This window comes from Scatophagus argus, chromosome 6 (genome assembly GCF_020382885.2).
Source record: "Scatophagus argus isolate fScaArg1 chromosome 6, fScaArg1.pri, whole genome shotgun sequence".
NCBI classification, from domain to species: Eukaryota; Metazoa; Chordata; class Actinopteri; family Scatophagidae; genus Scatophagus; species Scatophagus argus.
Genome location: NC_058498.1, coordinates 21,814,531 through 21,830,256, shown reverse-complemented (window position 1 = coordinate 21,830,256; position 15,726 = coordinate 21,814,531). Strand labels below are relative to the sequence as shown.

At 40.7% G+C, this 15,726-nt stretch overlaps 1 protein-coding gene across 5 annotated transcripts in view; it reads left to right on the top strand.

The window, feature by feature from the left end:
- farp2 (FERM, RhoGEF and pleckstrin domain protein 2) overlaps window positions 1-15,726 on the top strand; it is a 29,731-nt gene continuing 14,005 nt past the window's right edge. For 2 of the 5 annotated variants that reach the window (XR_006843573.1, XM_046391396.1), the window contains exons 1-13: window positions 2-170; window positions 860-1,091; window positions 8,132-8,236; window positions 10,086-10,128; window positions 10,217-10,292; window positions 10,658-10,755; window positions 11,240-11,354; window positions 13,882-14,029; window positions 14,130-14,225; window positions 14,348-14,511; window positions 14,643-14,711; window positions 14,841-14,898; window positions 15,070-15,331. Coding sequence is in view for 3 of the 5 variants with exons in the window: in XM_046391396.1 (XP_046247352.1) it covers window positions 891-1,091; window positions 8,132-8,236; window positions 10,086-10,128; window positions 10,217-10,292; window positions 10,658-10,755; window positions 11,240-11,354; window positions 13,882-14,029; window positions 14,130-14,225; window positions 14,348-14,511; window positions 14,643-14,711; window positions 14,841-14,898; window positions 15,070-15,331 (1,435 nt within the window). In the remaining 2 variants the exon portion in view is untranslated. Of the gene's footprint in view, window positions 171-859; window positions 1,092-8,131; window positions 8,237-10,085; window positions 10,129-10,216; window positions 10,293-10,657; window positions 10,756-11,239; window positions 11,355-13,881; window positions 14,030-14,129; window positions 14,226-14,347; window positions 14,512-14,642; window positions 14,712-14,840; window positions 14,899-15,069; window positions 15,332-15,726 lie in introns of all 5 variants that reach the window. The other 3 variants (XM_046391397.1, XM_046391395.1, XR_006843572.1) reach the window with 2 other exon arrangements.

The following is a 15,726-nucleotide window of genomic DNA, read 5'->3' as shown; positions in this document are numbered from 1 at the left end:
CCTGAGCCACATGTGAACCAATGGCAGGACAAATGGGACTGCTTTAGCCAATGACAAACTAGTCTGAGTGCGCACGCACTCCGTTGGAAGACGACGACGACCATGGACTGGAGTCGAATCCCTGTCGGTGTAACAAACTTTTAGCGTTTAGTTTCGATACGGGAAAACCGGTAAGTTTTATATCTCTTCATGGGCATATTAAGATAGTCTTGTATGTCGACTTTTTCGAAGAGAAAGCTCGGGTTAAATCTTTAATAATTCGGTTCACTTCTCGTCGGTAAAGTACTGTCCCCTGAGCTCCCTTTCTCAAAAATAAATCTTAGCTTAGACATTTTTTTGAGTTTTGTGTAGTGCGTGAATGTCGTTACATTGTTTTTTCTCGCTTTAAAAATTTGGTAAATCTATCATTCATGTGTTGGTGACCCACTTAGGCCCACATGCAGTCTAGGCTTAAACGCTAAATCGGCACAGCGTCGTTTCTTTTTGTACTTTTAGGTCGTCTTCTCTAATCGGCTTCAACCCACAGTCTTATTGAATGCCGCACAGATAACTCATGTTTAGATGAATGTTAGCCATTGGTCTCAGATATGTCAAATGCGGGTGTTACACGTATGATGAATGAGCCTCGTGTCCGCAAAAAAAGGTTTCAGACAGCCAGACAAGTTTTTAGAATGAAACATGCACTAACTATGTAAAACCAGCCGCCACCTGAAGTCAACCCACAACACTCAAAAGCCTAATGACAGATTTACTCACTCCAGATCAAAGCAGTACAATATTTTAACCACAAATCTTTCATCATTTTGTATTTTTCCCAACTTTGATAATGATTTCTGTGATAATTTCCTTACTTTTGCAGGAGGGAGGTGGGGCAGCTGCTCAGAGCAGTAATGGGAGAGATTGAGGGTTCATACCGGGTCCTGCAGACCCCTGGCACAAGGCTGGGAGCCCAGTTCAATGCTGGTATCAGCACTTTGGAGCCAGGCCAGAGTCTCAGTGGCAACATGATCAGTGGGAGTAACTGCCATGGGCGAGGACTGCAGATCCGTGTGCAGGGGCTGGACGACTCTCAGGAGTTCTTTGATATAGACGTAAGTTTCACCTCAACTGTTGCTCTTTGTGTTTCTTCCATCCCTCTTTTATTCACCTTGTGATAAGATGACAGTTTGTTACACAGCAGGCCACATCTTAGCTATGAGTCATGGTTATACCCTGGTTGCGTGTGGATTGGGTTTGTGACAGCTGCTATCTGGCTTTGGTGCTGAAATCCCTTCCTCCTTAAGGCTTCTTATTTGGGCATCCTAGTATAACTCACCAGGGCACTTTTTACTGTCTTAGCTGTGATTTCTGCTCCGTAGGTGTAGTTTTCTTTTGTGTTTCTGAGTCTTGATCAACCTTGACTCAAGGTTACACTTTAATTAAACTGAGTTATTTTATAAGTGTGCATTTTAATGGAAACAGAAATTGTTCACTTTGAACAATCAACCTGTGTATTCGGCAATGCCGGGTATTTTGGAATATGCAAATTACAGTAGGCCTATTCTTGCTTTGATGGGTTTTGCTTTGTAGTGATCAACACCAGGCTTTACATTTTTAAATTTTTACTTTCTTACTTAAAGGGTGATAAAATTGTTAGATGACAAGGTTTCCAAGATTTTTTCAGTCAGTCATAGAAACTACGGCTGATACATTTTGGTGTTGTCAGCTTCTAATGAAATTCAGTTCACATCATCAAAGTGACTTAAAAAATAAATTATCAAGCCTAAAGTTATGCAACAGCTAACATGCTAGACAAATTATACTGAAGCTGAAATCATGACCTCCAATTTATCATGAGTGAAACTATCCGGGAATGATAGCGGTTGTTTCTTCTTATCGTTTGAATTACTTTATGGAGAGGTTAATCCCTTTCTAAAGTTTGGCGTGACTCTTGGTTTGCGCAAACTTTTTAGATCCATTGTGTCACAGTGCTTTCCCATGTTTACTTTCCAACATGCTGCTGGAGCCATTCAGAAGGCAAATAGGAAGCAATAAGGAAGCCACTATATCAGAGCATGTTTCCTGCCTATTCTGCAGTGAGAGAAATGTCAAAGTGGAGTATCCACAATGAATAAACAATCAAGTCAATGACTTATCGATCAGTAGAGGAGTTTTAATCTGCAGTGTAGTACAACTGGATTTATGGGCTCCTAATTCCTTTAGAATAGCTTAGTACATTTTACTTTTGAAACCACTCTGCCCTGAATCCGCATGTAGTCACAATAGTAACGGTTCTGGCAGATGTAGAGTGGGGGCACTGCTGAGACAGACATTTCATAATCTTATGCACCATATGTTGTCTCAAAGTCTTAAGCTAATGTAATATGACAGACCCAAGTTTAATTTGTGGAAGTGGCTCCCTGTGCTGCTCAGTCAGGAGGAAAATAAACTTTCGGGGGGTTTTTTGTCAGTTTTTGGAGAATATTCACCCTTAAATATTGAACTGAACGTGACCCAGAGAGTTCAAAGTATGCTGTGGACATGGTGCTGATAGGAGGTGGCAGACAGAAATACATGGCTGCAAAAGGGGAATGACAGCAATCTTGTTGTCAAGCAGACTACAGAACAAGATGGCCTCTGAGAGGATCTGTTGTTCACCACTGCCCAACATCGCTTCATATTTCTGCTCATTCATACAGAGGAGGCGCGGGCTGGTGGGAGGATAGTACTCATGACTATGTACAGAATGGCTGCGGAGCTATACATCCAGTACATGACTGCCAGTGTGCTATATTGTTATTAGTTTTATGTCTATATGACCACAGTTACTTAAAATAAAATTGACTGAAGTAGCGAAGCTTCTCTTATGTTGTAATTGTAGTTTTTCCTCATGTATATTATATGCAAAAATAGATACAGCATTGAAATGATTGAAATGGTTGTGGCCTTCAAGCAACTGCATCCCCTCATTGTGGCATTTTGGTTGCTCAGCTGTTCAAATACCACATACATCTGTGTAAAGTCTTTATGATCAGTCACCGTGTACTGTTCAGTGAAGCATAAATACACTTCCATCCAAAATGTGTGGCTCTCTTATACCCAAGTAGGGCTCCTGGCTTTGTCATGCTTTATAGTTTACAACTGAAAATTCATCTTTGGATAATCAAGAGGAACATATGATGTGATAGAGCACATTTATTTATGGTCACATAATGTTTTTAGTCTAGAACTACAATAGACAAATTAAATGAGAGCATCCATGCTTTGATCTGTGGCCTTCATCTGCTTCAGGTACCTTGCATGGTCATCATCAGCAGACATTTGCTTGCATGGCTCTTGTCCACAGGCCCCTCCCACAGCCAGCACAGGAGAAAGCTCAGCCTTGTGGTTTCTGGACAGGGAGGCAGGGCCGACAGGGCAAGGAAACACAGGCTTCTTTTATCCTGCTCAGCCAGCCCCTCTTCTGGCCTTAACTTCCAGCTCAAAACTCGCAAAAAGGCCGAGGGTGGGATGTGGAGCCTAGCTGTGTGAAAATGCAGTACAGTCAGGGCATCGGTGGGAGGGAATCCGGGCAGCCTTTGCTTTAGTGTTAGCAAACAAGCACATAAATAGCAAGGTTGACAACCAAGTGGGTGGGGGTGGGGGGCAAAGGGGGCAGCCTCTGGTGTTAAAAGAGCATTTCAGAGGGAGCAGTCATGGCCAGTACAAAGTTTGAGCCTTGGTGGTGGGGGAGGGGGCCCACTCAGGAGTGAAGTCCTGCTGAAATCACTTTTTGATTTTTGGCAGAGTAAAAGTAACTCAATTGGCATTGTGTTTGTGCATTGTTTTGTGTGAAACATAATGGTGTTTCACAGTCTTTTAACTGTTCTCTTGAGCAATTTGTAATATTTTGAGATGGTTATATCAGACTAGTATTACCATGACTGTGTAATTATCTGGGTAATGGAGCTGAATTGGGCTTGTGTTTTGTGTGCACGCTCAGAAAAAGGAGTACTCTTGCTTTCATTACGACCACTACAGCTGAGCACTCGCCTCTCATCTCTACAAAGTGCTCACACTGTCCCACTGTGTACTGAAGTAGCTAAGCTCATGGCTGTGCCTACAAAGACTCCTGCTCTGCACAGTACTGATCTCATCTTCTCTCTTGTTGTTACTGTCGAGATATTTAGCCGTTGGTGTAATTGGCTGCCACTCTGTGAGGTCCCACCTAGCTCAGGTTTTTTCCTGTGTTTTTCAGGTCTAGGTTGGTTTGGAAAGTATCTAGGTGACACAGGTGACCTGAGCAGAAGGCACACTGAAACACCTCGTTACCTGATTACCACTGTGTCGGGTTTATCTGCCAACAAACGCTCTGGCCAGCTGCCCCACGTGCGTGTCCTGAAGAACCTGTTTACATTTGAAATCTCTCCTCAAACTTGTGAAAGTGGCCAGTGGTGTTCTGCGTTTTAAAAACGTGCGTCATCCAGAAACCTTCTGGTGGCTAGATCTTAACAATGAACATCCCACTGTCCCAGATACAAGCCCCAACACACCCCTGCTCTCAGTAGAAGGTTCTACTAGAACACCCTGTCATTCACTGATAGTGCTTAACCTGTCATACAACCTGTGACGCAAGGTACACCCAAGTCCTGGACGTGAGTTAGGCTGGGTGATATTTGGGTTACCTGCGTTTCTTTTTTGTTCTCTGTGCACGAGAAAGGCGGTCCTCCTTTGTAGCTGGAGGCTTTTCATGGCATTTGTATTGCCACACACACACACACACACACACAGTAGAAGATTTGTGTTCTGAGAAACATCTGTTTGTCATAATCCCTGCTGCTCTCTGCTGCTTGATTGGGTGACCCACTGACCTGCCTTTAATGTTAGAGCTCAGAGATGAGACTGTGGTCCACACCACAAGTTGGGTGTGAACAAACTGCATGTGATCTCACTGTCACATCACAGGCTGCCTAAGCTCAAAATGCCAGGCGGGCTTTTAGGAAGAAGTCCACTGATTTGTGACACGTTTATTTGCACGTCATGTGGCCCTTTACTATATGCATGCCTTGGTAATGAAATGGTGGTGGTGTGTATCAAGGATAAACACTACATCTATAAGTGTAAAGTTTGAGTTTCACTTAAACAGGAAGGAAAGCAGATAACAAAAAGGTCCTGGCTCATAAACAGCCTATCATATCCCTCGATAATAGAGTGTGCACCATAGAGAGCAGCAGTAGAAAGAGCAACAGGGGAGAGTGTGGAGATCTGGCTGTGTGTAGCTAGCTCACCAGTATAGCAGTTTTTTAAATATATTTGTTTGTTTGTTTGTTTGTTAGGAGTGAATCAAAATCAAAGCCACTAGACTCAGCTGCACTGTTGTGGCCACTGCCTGCACTGAGCTATCAGTGAATAGTGTTGGCATTTGGTAGTTTCATAATCATCCACGAGTTTATTTGGTTTTATTAGTAGCAATGATATCTTGAAGTCCTTACAGCCTTAATTCCACTAATGAAACAGATTCTGCACCTAATGTTAAAGATGGTTAAATTCAAAGTAAGGTGGTAAATTCAAAATAAAGAAGTTAAATTTAGTTTTTCTCCTCATCTTAATTTAATAATTTTAATAATTAATTTGTAATTAAATTAAAATAATTAAATAATTTTATTATCAAAAAGGATGATTGAGTTGAGTCTTGCAACACACACTTATTAGTCATGGGTTGGCCATGGTGGGTGAGACATCATTGGATTTGCTTTGGCCTCACTCCATCTCAGGGGCAGTGCTTTTAAACTGGCAATGGCAAGTCAGGACTGAGTTGGTTGGAGAATAATGAAATGCCACAATATTTTTTTAAATCAACATCTAGTAGTATTTTTTTTTAGATTAGTATTAGTGCACTGTAATCTTTAATTGATAAAATGTCAGAACTGTCAAAAATACTTCTACAATTTCCCAGAGCCCTGGTTACCGTCATGAAGGTGCTTGTATTGTCTGAGTCCAAAACCAGTTTACGATAATGTAAAACAGAGGCAGGAAATGCTTGGTTTGTTTGTTTAATAAATCATTTCAAACATTTGCCAAAATTCTTGTTGGTTCATTTATGCCAGTCTGTCTATTATTGGACTCGGAATTGAATTGAATCAGATCCACTAATGTTAGGATCTGTCACGTGCCATTATTTCTCCCCCTTCTCACTTTTTGTTGCTGTCCTTAAATTCAGAAATGCCAAGCATATCCAAAGGGTTGGCATTTCTGCAGTGGTATAATGATTATATGGCCACAGTGTATACACTATGTGATTGCACATGCAGATAAACTTGGTCAGCAGTAAGAGGAAGTTATTTGAAGGAAAATAATCTGCACAGGTCTGCATTGTAGCAAAATTCCATGTAGTTATTTTGGATGTGAAATGAGGTAAATGCGGCGCATAATTACGTGTATTCGCTGTACTGCATACTTTTTGTGTATTGATGCAGGAGGACGTGAAGGTGATTTGCAGTCCTAGTACCATGCCATATTTGCCAGCTGTGCAGTGGCATATAGATTAATGTGAAAATGTCATCCTCCCTCTCAGATTGTGCAAGATAAAGCCGAATGTCCCAGAGCAGGATTTTACTCTCCCTTGAGACCAGAGTGCTGTGAATGCAGCATGGCATTCCTGCAGAGGGTTAATGAGTAACACAAAGGAGAGGCTTCTGAAAGCACACCACAGTCAACACAACAGAGTAGCTTGCTCATGGCTACTACACTGAGCAAGAAAATCTGTTAGGCGTTTATTGCCATCAGTTCTGGTTTTCTTGTCAAACCAGCTGCCCTATTTCTCCCAGCTTGGTGAAGAAGCATTTTAAAATGGAGAAGAGATGAATATTTGTCACAGTAGTGATTGGGCTCATACGTGTTTCACACTGGCATTGCTATTTACCAACTGTTTAGACTACATTTATCCTGGCTTTACCCTAAATTATATCCCAAAAGAGGTGAAAACTCTAAACCTTAAAAGGGAAGAATAAGGATTATTATATGGAAATATTGTCAAAATGCACAAGGAAGATTTGGTTTTGCTCTCATAACTTTGTTTGCAAAGCACTTTGGACATTGGTTCAGTCTGCTCAGGGCTCAGTATGTATGTACATCGACTTTTTGTTGAATTGGCATGGAATGAACCCCTGTGAACCAACCAAACAGAGACAGAATACCTCAGTGTTTCTCACATTTGGCCCCCCGATGCATTTTGAATACTCACTGATGCTGCCTGCGTAGTATGTTTGGGCCGCACTCAAAGGCAACCCAGACAAAGTATTTTAACACACCGGGGTTTTTTTTTTTTTCTCTCTGGTTGAGATCAGCTGTAATCGGACACTGTAAATGCACGGAAAAAGAGCATTTTACAACAAATTCCTAAATTTATGGATGTTGTGTTAGTAGGTTTCACCTGCAATTTATAGATTTTGTGAATGTAGACCATATGATTGTATCAAAGTAATGAAAAGTCTAACTACAGTAAATCTCTCTCAGTTGTAACGCTTTACTTTAGCCAATGCAAAGCAGTTCTTTTTATAAGGCTTTTAAAAATACTATTTTACATTACAACCAGATGTCTCAGGCTATAATTTTCTCAAAAAGTCACAGGCTAGGATTCCAAACCTCAAGTGCAGTGTGTTCTTAGTACATAGTAATTAGTTCTTCGTTTAGTGAAAACAAACCCCACAGCGTTGAGAAGGTAAACTTCGGCAGATTTCCTGCTTGTAAGTTTTCTTGCTGCACCCTGTCCGGAGCCTGATAGTGTGCAGTAGGACACATTTTTTGCAGCTTACTTGCTCATCCAAGTTGAGGAAACCATTTGAATTGACAGATGGAACATAGGCGAACATAAAACACACAACGAAGTGGATCATTTACAGATGCCAAATATTTTCTACACCACACAGACAGCATTTATTCCGTGCTTTGAACACAGACATGGCCTTCGTCACCTCAGCAAAAATGAGTTTTTAATAGTCATATGTTATGTTCTTAATCAGCAATGTTGTTCTTCCAACTAGTTTTAATCCAGACAAGTTTCTCTTTCCTGTTGAGCCTGTAAGATGTGTCCTCAGTGGACTTTTATGTTGACCTACTGATGAAAATAATAATTCCTTTTTTTTTTCTTTTTCTTTTTTTTTTCTTCTTTCAGCCAAAAGCTCTTGGACAGACCCTCCTCTCTGAGGTTTTCCGGAGAGGCAACCTCATAGAAAGCGATTACTTTGGCCTCGAGTTTCAGAACATGCAGATGAACTGGGTACGTACACCAACAACCATGTCTTTAGTTTCCTGTTTAAAAGAGACACTATGAATATCCAGGAACTGACCCGCAAATTGTTTATACACGTCAATTAGGTGCTGACCAGCAAAGGCACGCAGCGTTTCAAAGGTCACTGCTTGGTGACAGCATGACGTGTTTCAGGCTACACGATGAGCTCCTCAGTCACTTCTCAACCAGTCACATTCCTTGTCTTTAGCTTTCTGCAGGAGTTATGTGGGATTGTTTTTACTGGACTTAAGCAATTGGAGAATATTTTTAACTTGTCTGCCACAAGTGCCCATACACAAGTGTCAGACTTTCCATTGTTTTATTCTTCCAGAAGTGGAGTTCAGGACCACCTACAAGTTTTTTTTTTTTTGTAAAGCAACAGAAAAGAGATGTGAAACATACACTTCTTCAGAGAGAATGGAGCCAGTGTTCACTATTGAAAAGCCATACTGCATATACTGTATACAGTACACTTGTTGTTCTGCAGTGTTGGTTCTAAAGAATACTTCACCCAAGTCAAAAACTGTTTAAAGATCAGGCTGGCAGCAGCTGCCGATATAGAAAACAAAATGCCTCTAACCAAAAAGGTAAATGACAATGTAGGTCAAAGGTCAAATTGTTTCAACTTCAGCAGCTTTGTTTTTCTTTACTCGTCCCTTTGCCACACATGAGAGTAGAGTTAGTCCAAAGTACTGCCCTTTCTTTTCACTTTACTGTGAAACCGTCATCACTAGCAGGTAGAGGTGTCTGGAAGTAACGGCTAACATCAGGCGTGTCATCTGATGCTCAGTTCGGCTTATGAAGTCACAAGCCTAAAGTAAAACATTCAGCGACATGCAACTCTTCTCATGTTAGTTTTAAATACTAGTGAGTGTCCTGGTTCCTTCACCACTGTAGCTTTGCTGCTGAGCCACTTTCTATTAACAGACTGAATGTTTTGAAGTTGCGTGCTTTGCTGATTTTTATGAAAGCAGTTTAAGTCATGAACTTTTCAATGGGGTAAAGAATACACACTATGGCATGTTTTGGAAACACATGTTATGCTTGGACTAACGTAGAGTGTTTAGGCCTGATATGAATGTCAGCAAAGTGAACTAAATAACATTTGAACTTAACTATCCATTGTTCAGGCAGCTGTAGCTTCATAAGAAAAATTCAGCATTCAACATTTTTTTTTTTCACGGTTGTTTCATTCAGAAAATACTGAAAAAGCCAGTAATTTGCTGAGCTTAGGCTGACGTCTTGACTCAACAGTTCAAAACCCAAATACTGTACAGCATTCTATCAATTAGCAAAGGGCAAATCCTCACATCTGAGAAGCCGGAACCATCTAATGCTTGGCATTTTTGCTCTGTAAAATTACTTGGAGAAATTTATAATCAAAATAGTTGCTGATTAATTTTCTGTCGATCAGTAAATCATAGTAGTGGCTCTAATTGTGTATGAATCAGATGCATTAGAAACTGTATTGTACCTGAATTTATTTTGATGTCGTAGCACATGCATAAGTACATATTAAGCTATGAACTGAGCGGAAGATTCAGACAAATGTCAGTTGATGCCTATTTCTCAATCTGTCTGTCTGGATCGTACACATTCCTCCCTCAATCAGGCCCAGATGTAACATGGCAAACAGGCTCCTCCACAGACAATGAAGCCAGTATTTCCCCACAACATTGCTACATCGCTGTACCATCACCTACGTCTATGACGCAACATACAATCGCTCTGTAGCAAGGGAGGCGTTTAAGGCAGAGCTGTCACCATCTGTCAGTTTTGTTATAAATAATCTCATATTGTTAATATTGTGAAGATGATACTATTTCTTTCTCTTCAGGTTTGGCTCGAACCCACAAAGCCCATTGCAAAACAAGTCAGAAGTAAGTGAGCTGAAATATTGGCTCAATATTGGCACCTAATGACGGTGTGTGTGTTTATGCACTGATGATCTGCTTTCATGTTTTTCAGGACCGGCAAATACACTATTTAGACTGTCAGTGAAATTCTTTCCTCCAGACCCTGGTCAGCTGCAGGAGTACACAAGGTCAGTCACTGTAATTTCCTACTGGGTATTACCAGTACTTTTATCTCATGCTTTAAATCCCACACATATTTTACTTTCCCTTTTCAGAAGCTCATATAATTATGATTTTTTTTTGTCCTCCTGAAAATCTTGATGGAATTTCGGAGGAAGGTTTATAAAACAAATCTGGACTTGTGTATGTTTACATTAATAAATCAGTAGAAATTCAGGGGGCTATTTTGCGATGAGCCGTCACATGATGTTTAGCTTTGATAAAATACTTTTTGTGTCTTTTATGAATTTGCAATAAGTTCTGTTTTATTTACTTATCGTGGGCATAAATTGATGGGCACTAAGCCTCTTCTGTTTTTTTGTTTTTTTTTCAGGTACTTATTCTCGCTGCAGATGAAGAAAGATCTGATGGAGGGCAGGTTGATCTGCACAGAAAATACTGGAGCCCTACTGGCTTCTCACCTTGTCCAGTGTAGGTTTAAACTGGTATTTTAAAAAGTATTCTGTAATAAATGTATTGTGTCAGATTAAGCCATTTTTCTCAACACCTGTGAGTGCAATGCAGTCTAATTCAACAACCATACAACCTGCAGCCTTCAAGGTGATCAAAAATTTTCGAAAACCATTTGAACAAAAACTGAACAGAATAACCTTCATGAGAGGCTGGTTTTTATTGCAGGACTGTCTCATCAGACTGCATTTCTTTTAGTTAGGTGTACATAGAAAAAAATGGAAACTAACATTTATCATCAAATATAATCAAAGAGTAAATCTTGTTAGAAAGTAATATATTCAGAAGTGTAAAACACATCATCCTAATCTCATGGAAAAATAAAATTGTTTTTCATCAGTGGAAAAACACCAACACCAAAAGTGCACACACTGGACCTTGTTTAATAGATGTTTACCTTGGTGTACCACGAAAAAACAATGGTTCTCTCTTCCTTGAACCACAGCGGAGATTGGTGACTATGATGATGTAGCAGACAGGGAATTCCTGAGGATGAACAAGCTGTTGCCTTACCAAGAGAAGGTACAAGAGAGGATCATGGAGCTCCACCGCAGGCACCTGTAAGTTTCCTCCTCTGATCTGTCCTACTACAAAAGCAAGTTCGACCTAGCCAGGCTTTCTTTGTGTGAGCATTCGAAACGTCACACACGACGGAAGTTGTCTTTCTCAGACCTCTGTAACAATGTCAAAATGAACACCTCCTCCACGTGCTTCAAACAGTTCTGTAAATGCCATAAAGTACAAATGTACTGCTGCAGTTTCCCATCCCTACCACAAAACGGAGCAGCTGAGTGCCAGGCTGCCAGCAGGTTGTTTTGTCGCAGCTGCTGGCAGTTCAACTGCATTGTGCACAGTTCATCATCACTGTATTATTTTCATGCTTTAGTTTTTAAAGTCCATGTACACAAATGACAACTTCTTCTCAGTGAAAAGAGTAAATGTGGTTCATCACTTTGCTCTCTTGGCGTTGCTCACAAACAAGACCATAATATTGTGCGTGATTGTTCTCTCCTTTGAGAATGGAGTGTAAGTAACAAATGAAGAGCATCACTACAGCACACCAGAACAGTATCACTGTTGATCTTCGCTGTGGCATTAGGCAACAAATGTCGTTGCAAGAAATAGAAAATGAATTTCACTTCGCTGGGAGGTTGAGTTTATATGGATACATGTGGATGATTGTTTTGTCTTGCAGATTTATACAATTTAAAAGGTTGGAATCTTCTAGAAATCAGAGCTACTCTTTCCTGAAGGTTTTTAGCTGAATGTTGCACAACCATAAATTTTGAATCCCAACTACATGTTGCTGCTTATAACCTTTGTATACCGTCTTAAATTCATATCCCAAGACATCACATGGATCAGTTTTTGGAATTTAACAAGGTGCCTTCTCTGTGCACCTACTTCAGTGTGATTTTTAAATAAAAATGTTTAATATTAACTATAATGAGGTAATTGAACTCAGATAACTGTTCTTGTGAAAAAGCCTTAATGAGAGGCTTTGCCCGATTCACAGCCCCGAGTCTCCCACTACTCGCTGCACTTTTCCCACCACCAGCCTTCTTTTAACACAGTGCTATCCTATGGCCAACCGAGTGTATTAGGCGGCTCTAAAGACCTTTGCTAATCTCTTCCCTTGGTTGCCAATGTGGAAGCACAAGCGGAGAGTTCCCTGGCCTAATCCCCTTCTCTGGCTGGTCTATTAGCCATAAGGCTACTGGGGCAGGGGAGGGCCCTAAGGAGATTTCACTGCTTAACGGATGAACAAAATTAGAATGTGGCGATGATTGGATGGATATGTCTTCCTAACATGCTGTTTGGTTGTAATCACATGGTTTTAGATAATGCCTCTCAAATCCTCGAAGTTATAAAAGATTTAAGGACACACTACTCTAAATACGTGTCATGATACAATCTTTGGTTACATTTCTTGTGGTAAATTAAAAAGAAGCTTGTAGAATGGACATTGGTCCAACACTATACTTTTATGCACCAAAAGCTTGGTTAATTATCATTAACCTTATTGGTTTGAGAACCACCATGTTTTTATTGCAATTTTTGCTCTCTCTCTATGGGAAAATCAAAATCAAACTCTTTGTATCAACATTACTAAAAGATAATCAATCTATAGATGAATACAGGTGAATTCAAATAAGTACAAGGTGCTTAAGATTATGCGTGCAACGATATTTAAAACTCTGTTCTATGACACATTGGAAATAAGTGCAGAGCTTTAGTGTGACGTATTCATGTTTTTTCTTCATTCACTGGCAAGTTTACTGTACCCACAATATCGTTATCTGGCATCACTAAGCCTAACAACTACAACCACAGTCGCATAAAGTGGTAACACAACACCTGGTATCAACTTCATAACTCAAACCAGGTCTTCCTAATCTGAGCATGAGTGCATTCACGTAAACGAGGAATTGTTTTTGCTGTATACGAACAATCGCAAACTTAACATAAAACATAAAAACATAATGCGCTTAAAATGGGCTTAAAGCAACACAGTTGCGGCTGGCAAAAAAATCACTATGGTATTAGATTTAAGGCATATTACACTATGATTTTCCTTTGGTACATTTTCAAAGGGTTGAGATGAGTACTGAGCTGTATTTATTTCCTTTTGTTAGTTTTGCCTTGTTTTTTGTTTTTGTTTTTTAATAGAAGTTCTTGCATCCAAACATCAATTTGCTTAGTGCACTTACTGAGAAAGTATGTGTGAGTATAGTCATTTAGTTAAATGGGTGTTGTCTCCAAAACTGTAATGGGTTATTTCCTTGTTTTTAATAGTTTGCTCTAATAGAACCATGTAAAGGTTAAAAACAAAAAAATCCAAGGACTGAGCCATGGGGAACTCTGTCTTGTTTTTCAGCTTGGATTCATAGTTAAATAAGAGAAAACAGTTTTTATTTTTGAGACGGATTTTGAACCAATGTAGAACTGTACTCTGAAAGTTCATCACACCTGTATACACACACCTGTGTGTTGTTAATAAAACTTTTAAGTTATATTGTGAATGCCGCTTGAATGAAGAGGACACACACTTGCTAAGTGTTGGATGTGTTTTCTTGTCTTCTCCAGGGGCCAAACTCCAGCTGAATCAGATTTCCAAATCCTGGAGATTGCTCGTAAACTGGAGATGTACGGCGTCCGCCTCCACCCAGCAGCTGACAGAGAAGGCACCAAAATTAATCTAGCTGTTTCTCATATGGGCCTTCAGGTTTTTCAGGTGACTGCTGCTCTTATATCAGCTGCTTTTGTGGACATGACTCTCTGTTCCTACAAATGTAGCTATAGGTTACTTCTTTTAACATTACTTTTTCTTCCAGGGCAACACAAAAATAAATACCTTCAATTGGTCCAAAATTCGCAAACTGAGCTTCAAACGAAAACGGTTCCTGATCAAGCTCCACCCAGAGGTTCATGTAAGTGTTAATGAAGGGATTGATGTCTTAATTCAGAACATGCCAAAGTTGGATGTCTCACATTCCTCATCCACTGTAAACCAGGAACTCAGTTTTGCTATGTGATGTCATCAACTTTTTAGGGGCCTCATCAGGACACACTCGAGTTTATGATGGCCAGTCGAGACCAATGTAAAATCTTTTGGAAGATCTGTGTGGAATACCACTCATTTTTTCGTTTGTTTGACCAACCGCAACCCAAATCCAAAGCTATCCTCTTCACCAGAGGCTCCTCCTTCCGATACAGGTATTTCATGCTGACATAAAAACGAGATGTGTCGTCTTTAATACTTATTTAAAGGAACATTGAGAAACAAAAAAAAAAAACACAATGCCTCAGTCATTATTAGTGCTTTAATTCAAAACTCTTTCTGTTAGTGGAAGGACCCAGAAGCAACTTGTTGAGTACGTCAGGGAAAACGGAGCAAAGAGGACGCCATACCAGAGGTGCGAGTGTTTCCATATGACACCGTTCATCGGAAAAACAAGTTGTTTGCCTTCATAAGTATTGTCTGAGAAATGTGTTGGCACTGCCTTCATGGTAATAATCCTGCCATTAAATTATTTCTTGCTCAGGAGGAACAGTAAAATACGAATGTCAGCTCGTTCCTTCGCCACAGATGTGCCTAAACAGGTCAGTGGCACTACAGCGTTGATGCATTTGTGCAACAGATTTTGCAAAAAAAATTCCACGTTACGTCATAACGAATAAGCTAATACAAGTCTCCTCTTCTTTATTACTTTCCACTGTCTTTCTCCTCCCACCCTGTCTTTGTCTTGCCCTGTCTGTGTTACATTGTTTCAGAATTTGTCATTCAATGACAGTCTCAGGGCCCCAGGCTCTCCTTCCTCCGCTACCGTGTCCTTCTACCCAGCACACACCTCCAGCATTCACCCACGAACAGAGCTTCAATCTCAGCCGCAGCCTTTGCCCACACTGAGCCAGTCTCCAGCGCCTCTCCAGCACCAGCACCAGCTTCAGTCCCCTCTGCAAGCTACCAGACCCCCCAGCCCTCCGAAGGAAGAACCTGTCAAGGCTGCTTCCCCATCTCACTACGCTTTTCAAGGTGCCCCTAGTAATCAGGCGGCAGGACACTGCAGCCCCTTGTTTGTGTGTGTAGAGAGTGGCACTTCTCGATCACAGCCCTCCAAAAATGGCAATGAGGATAATGAGCAGGGTGGGAGAAGGGGAACCGGATGCTCAGTGGCAGGGGTTGGAGGGAAGAGGAAGGGAGTTCTTACACCTGAGGCTTTTGAGGCAGAGCTTTTGCGTACAAAACAGAATCCCATGTTCTCGATGTCCAGCTCGCCGCTGCATGTCTCTGAGGAATTCATAGATGACGATCCCACTGAGATTTCCTTTTACGGTGGAGGGGCTGAGGCCTTCCCTTTTGGGCTTGATGATAAAGTAGATCAGTTTGATTATGTTGAGGGATCTGACCTCAGCAAAAACAGGATCTTC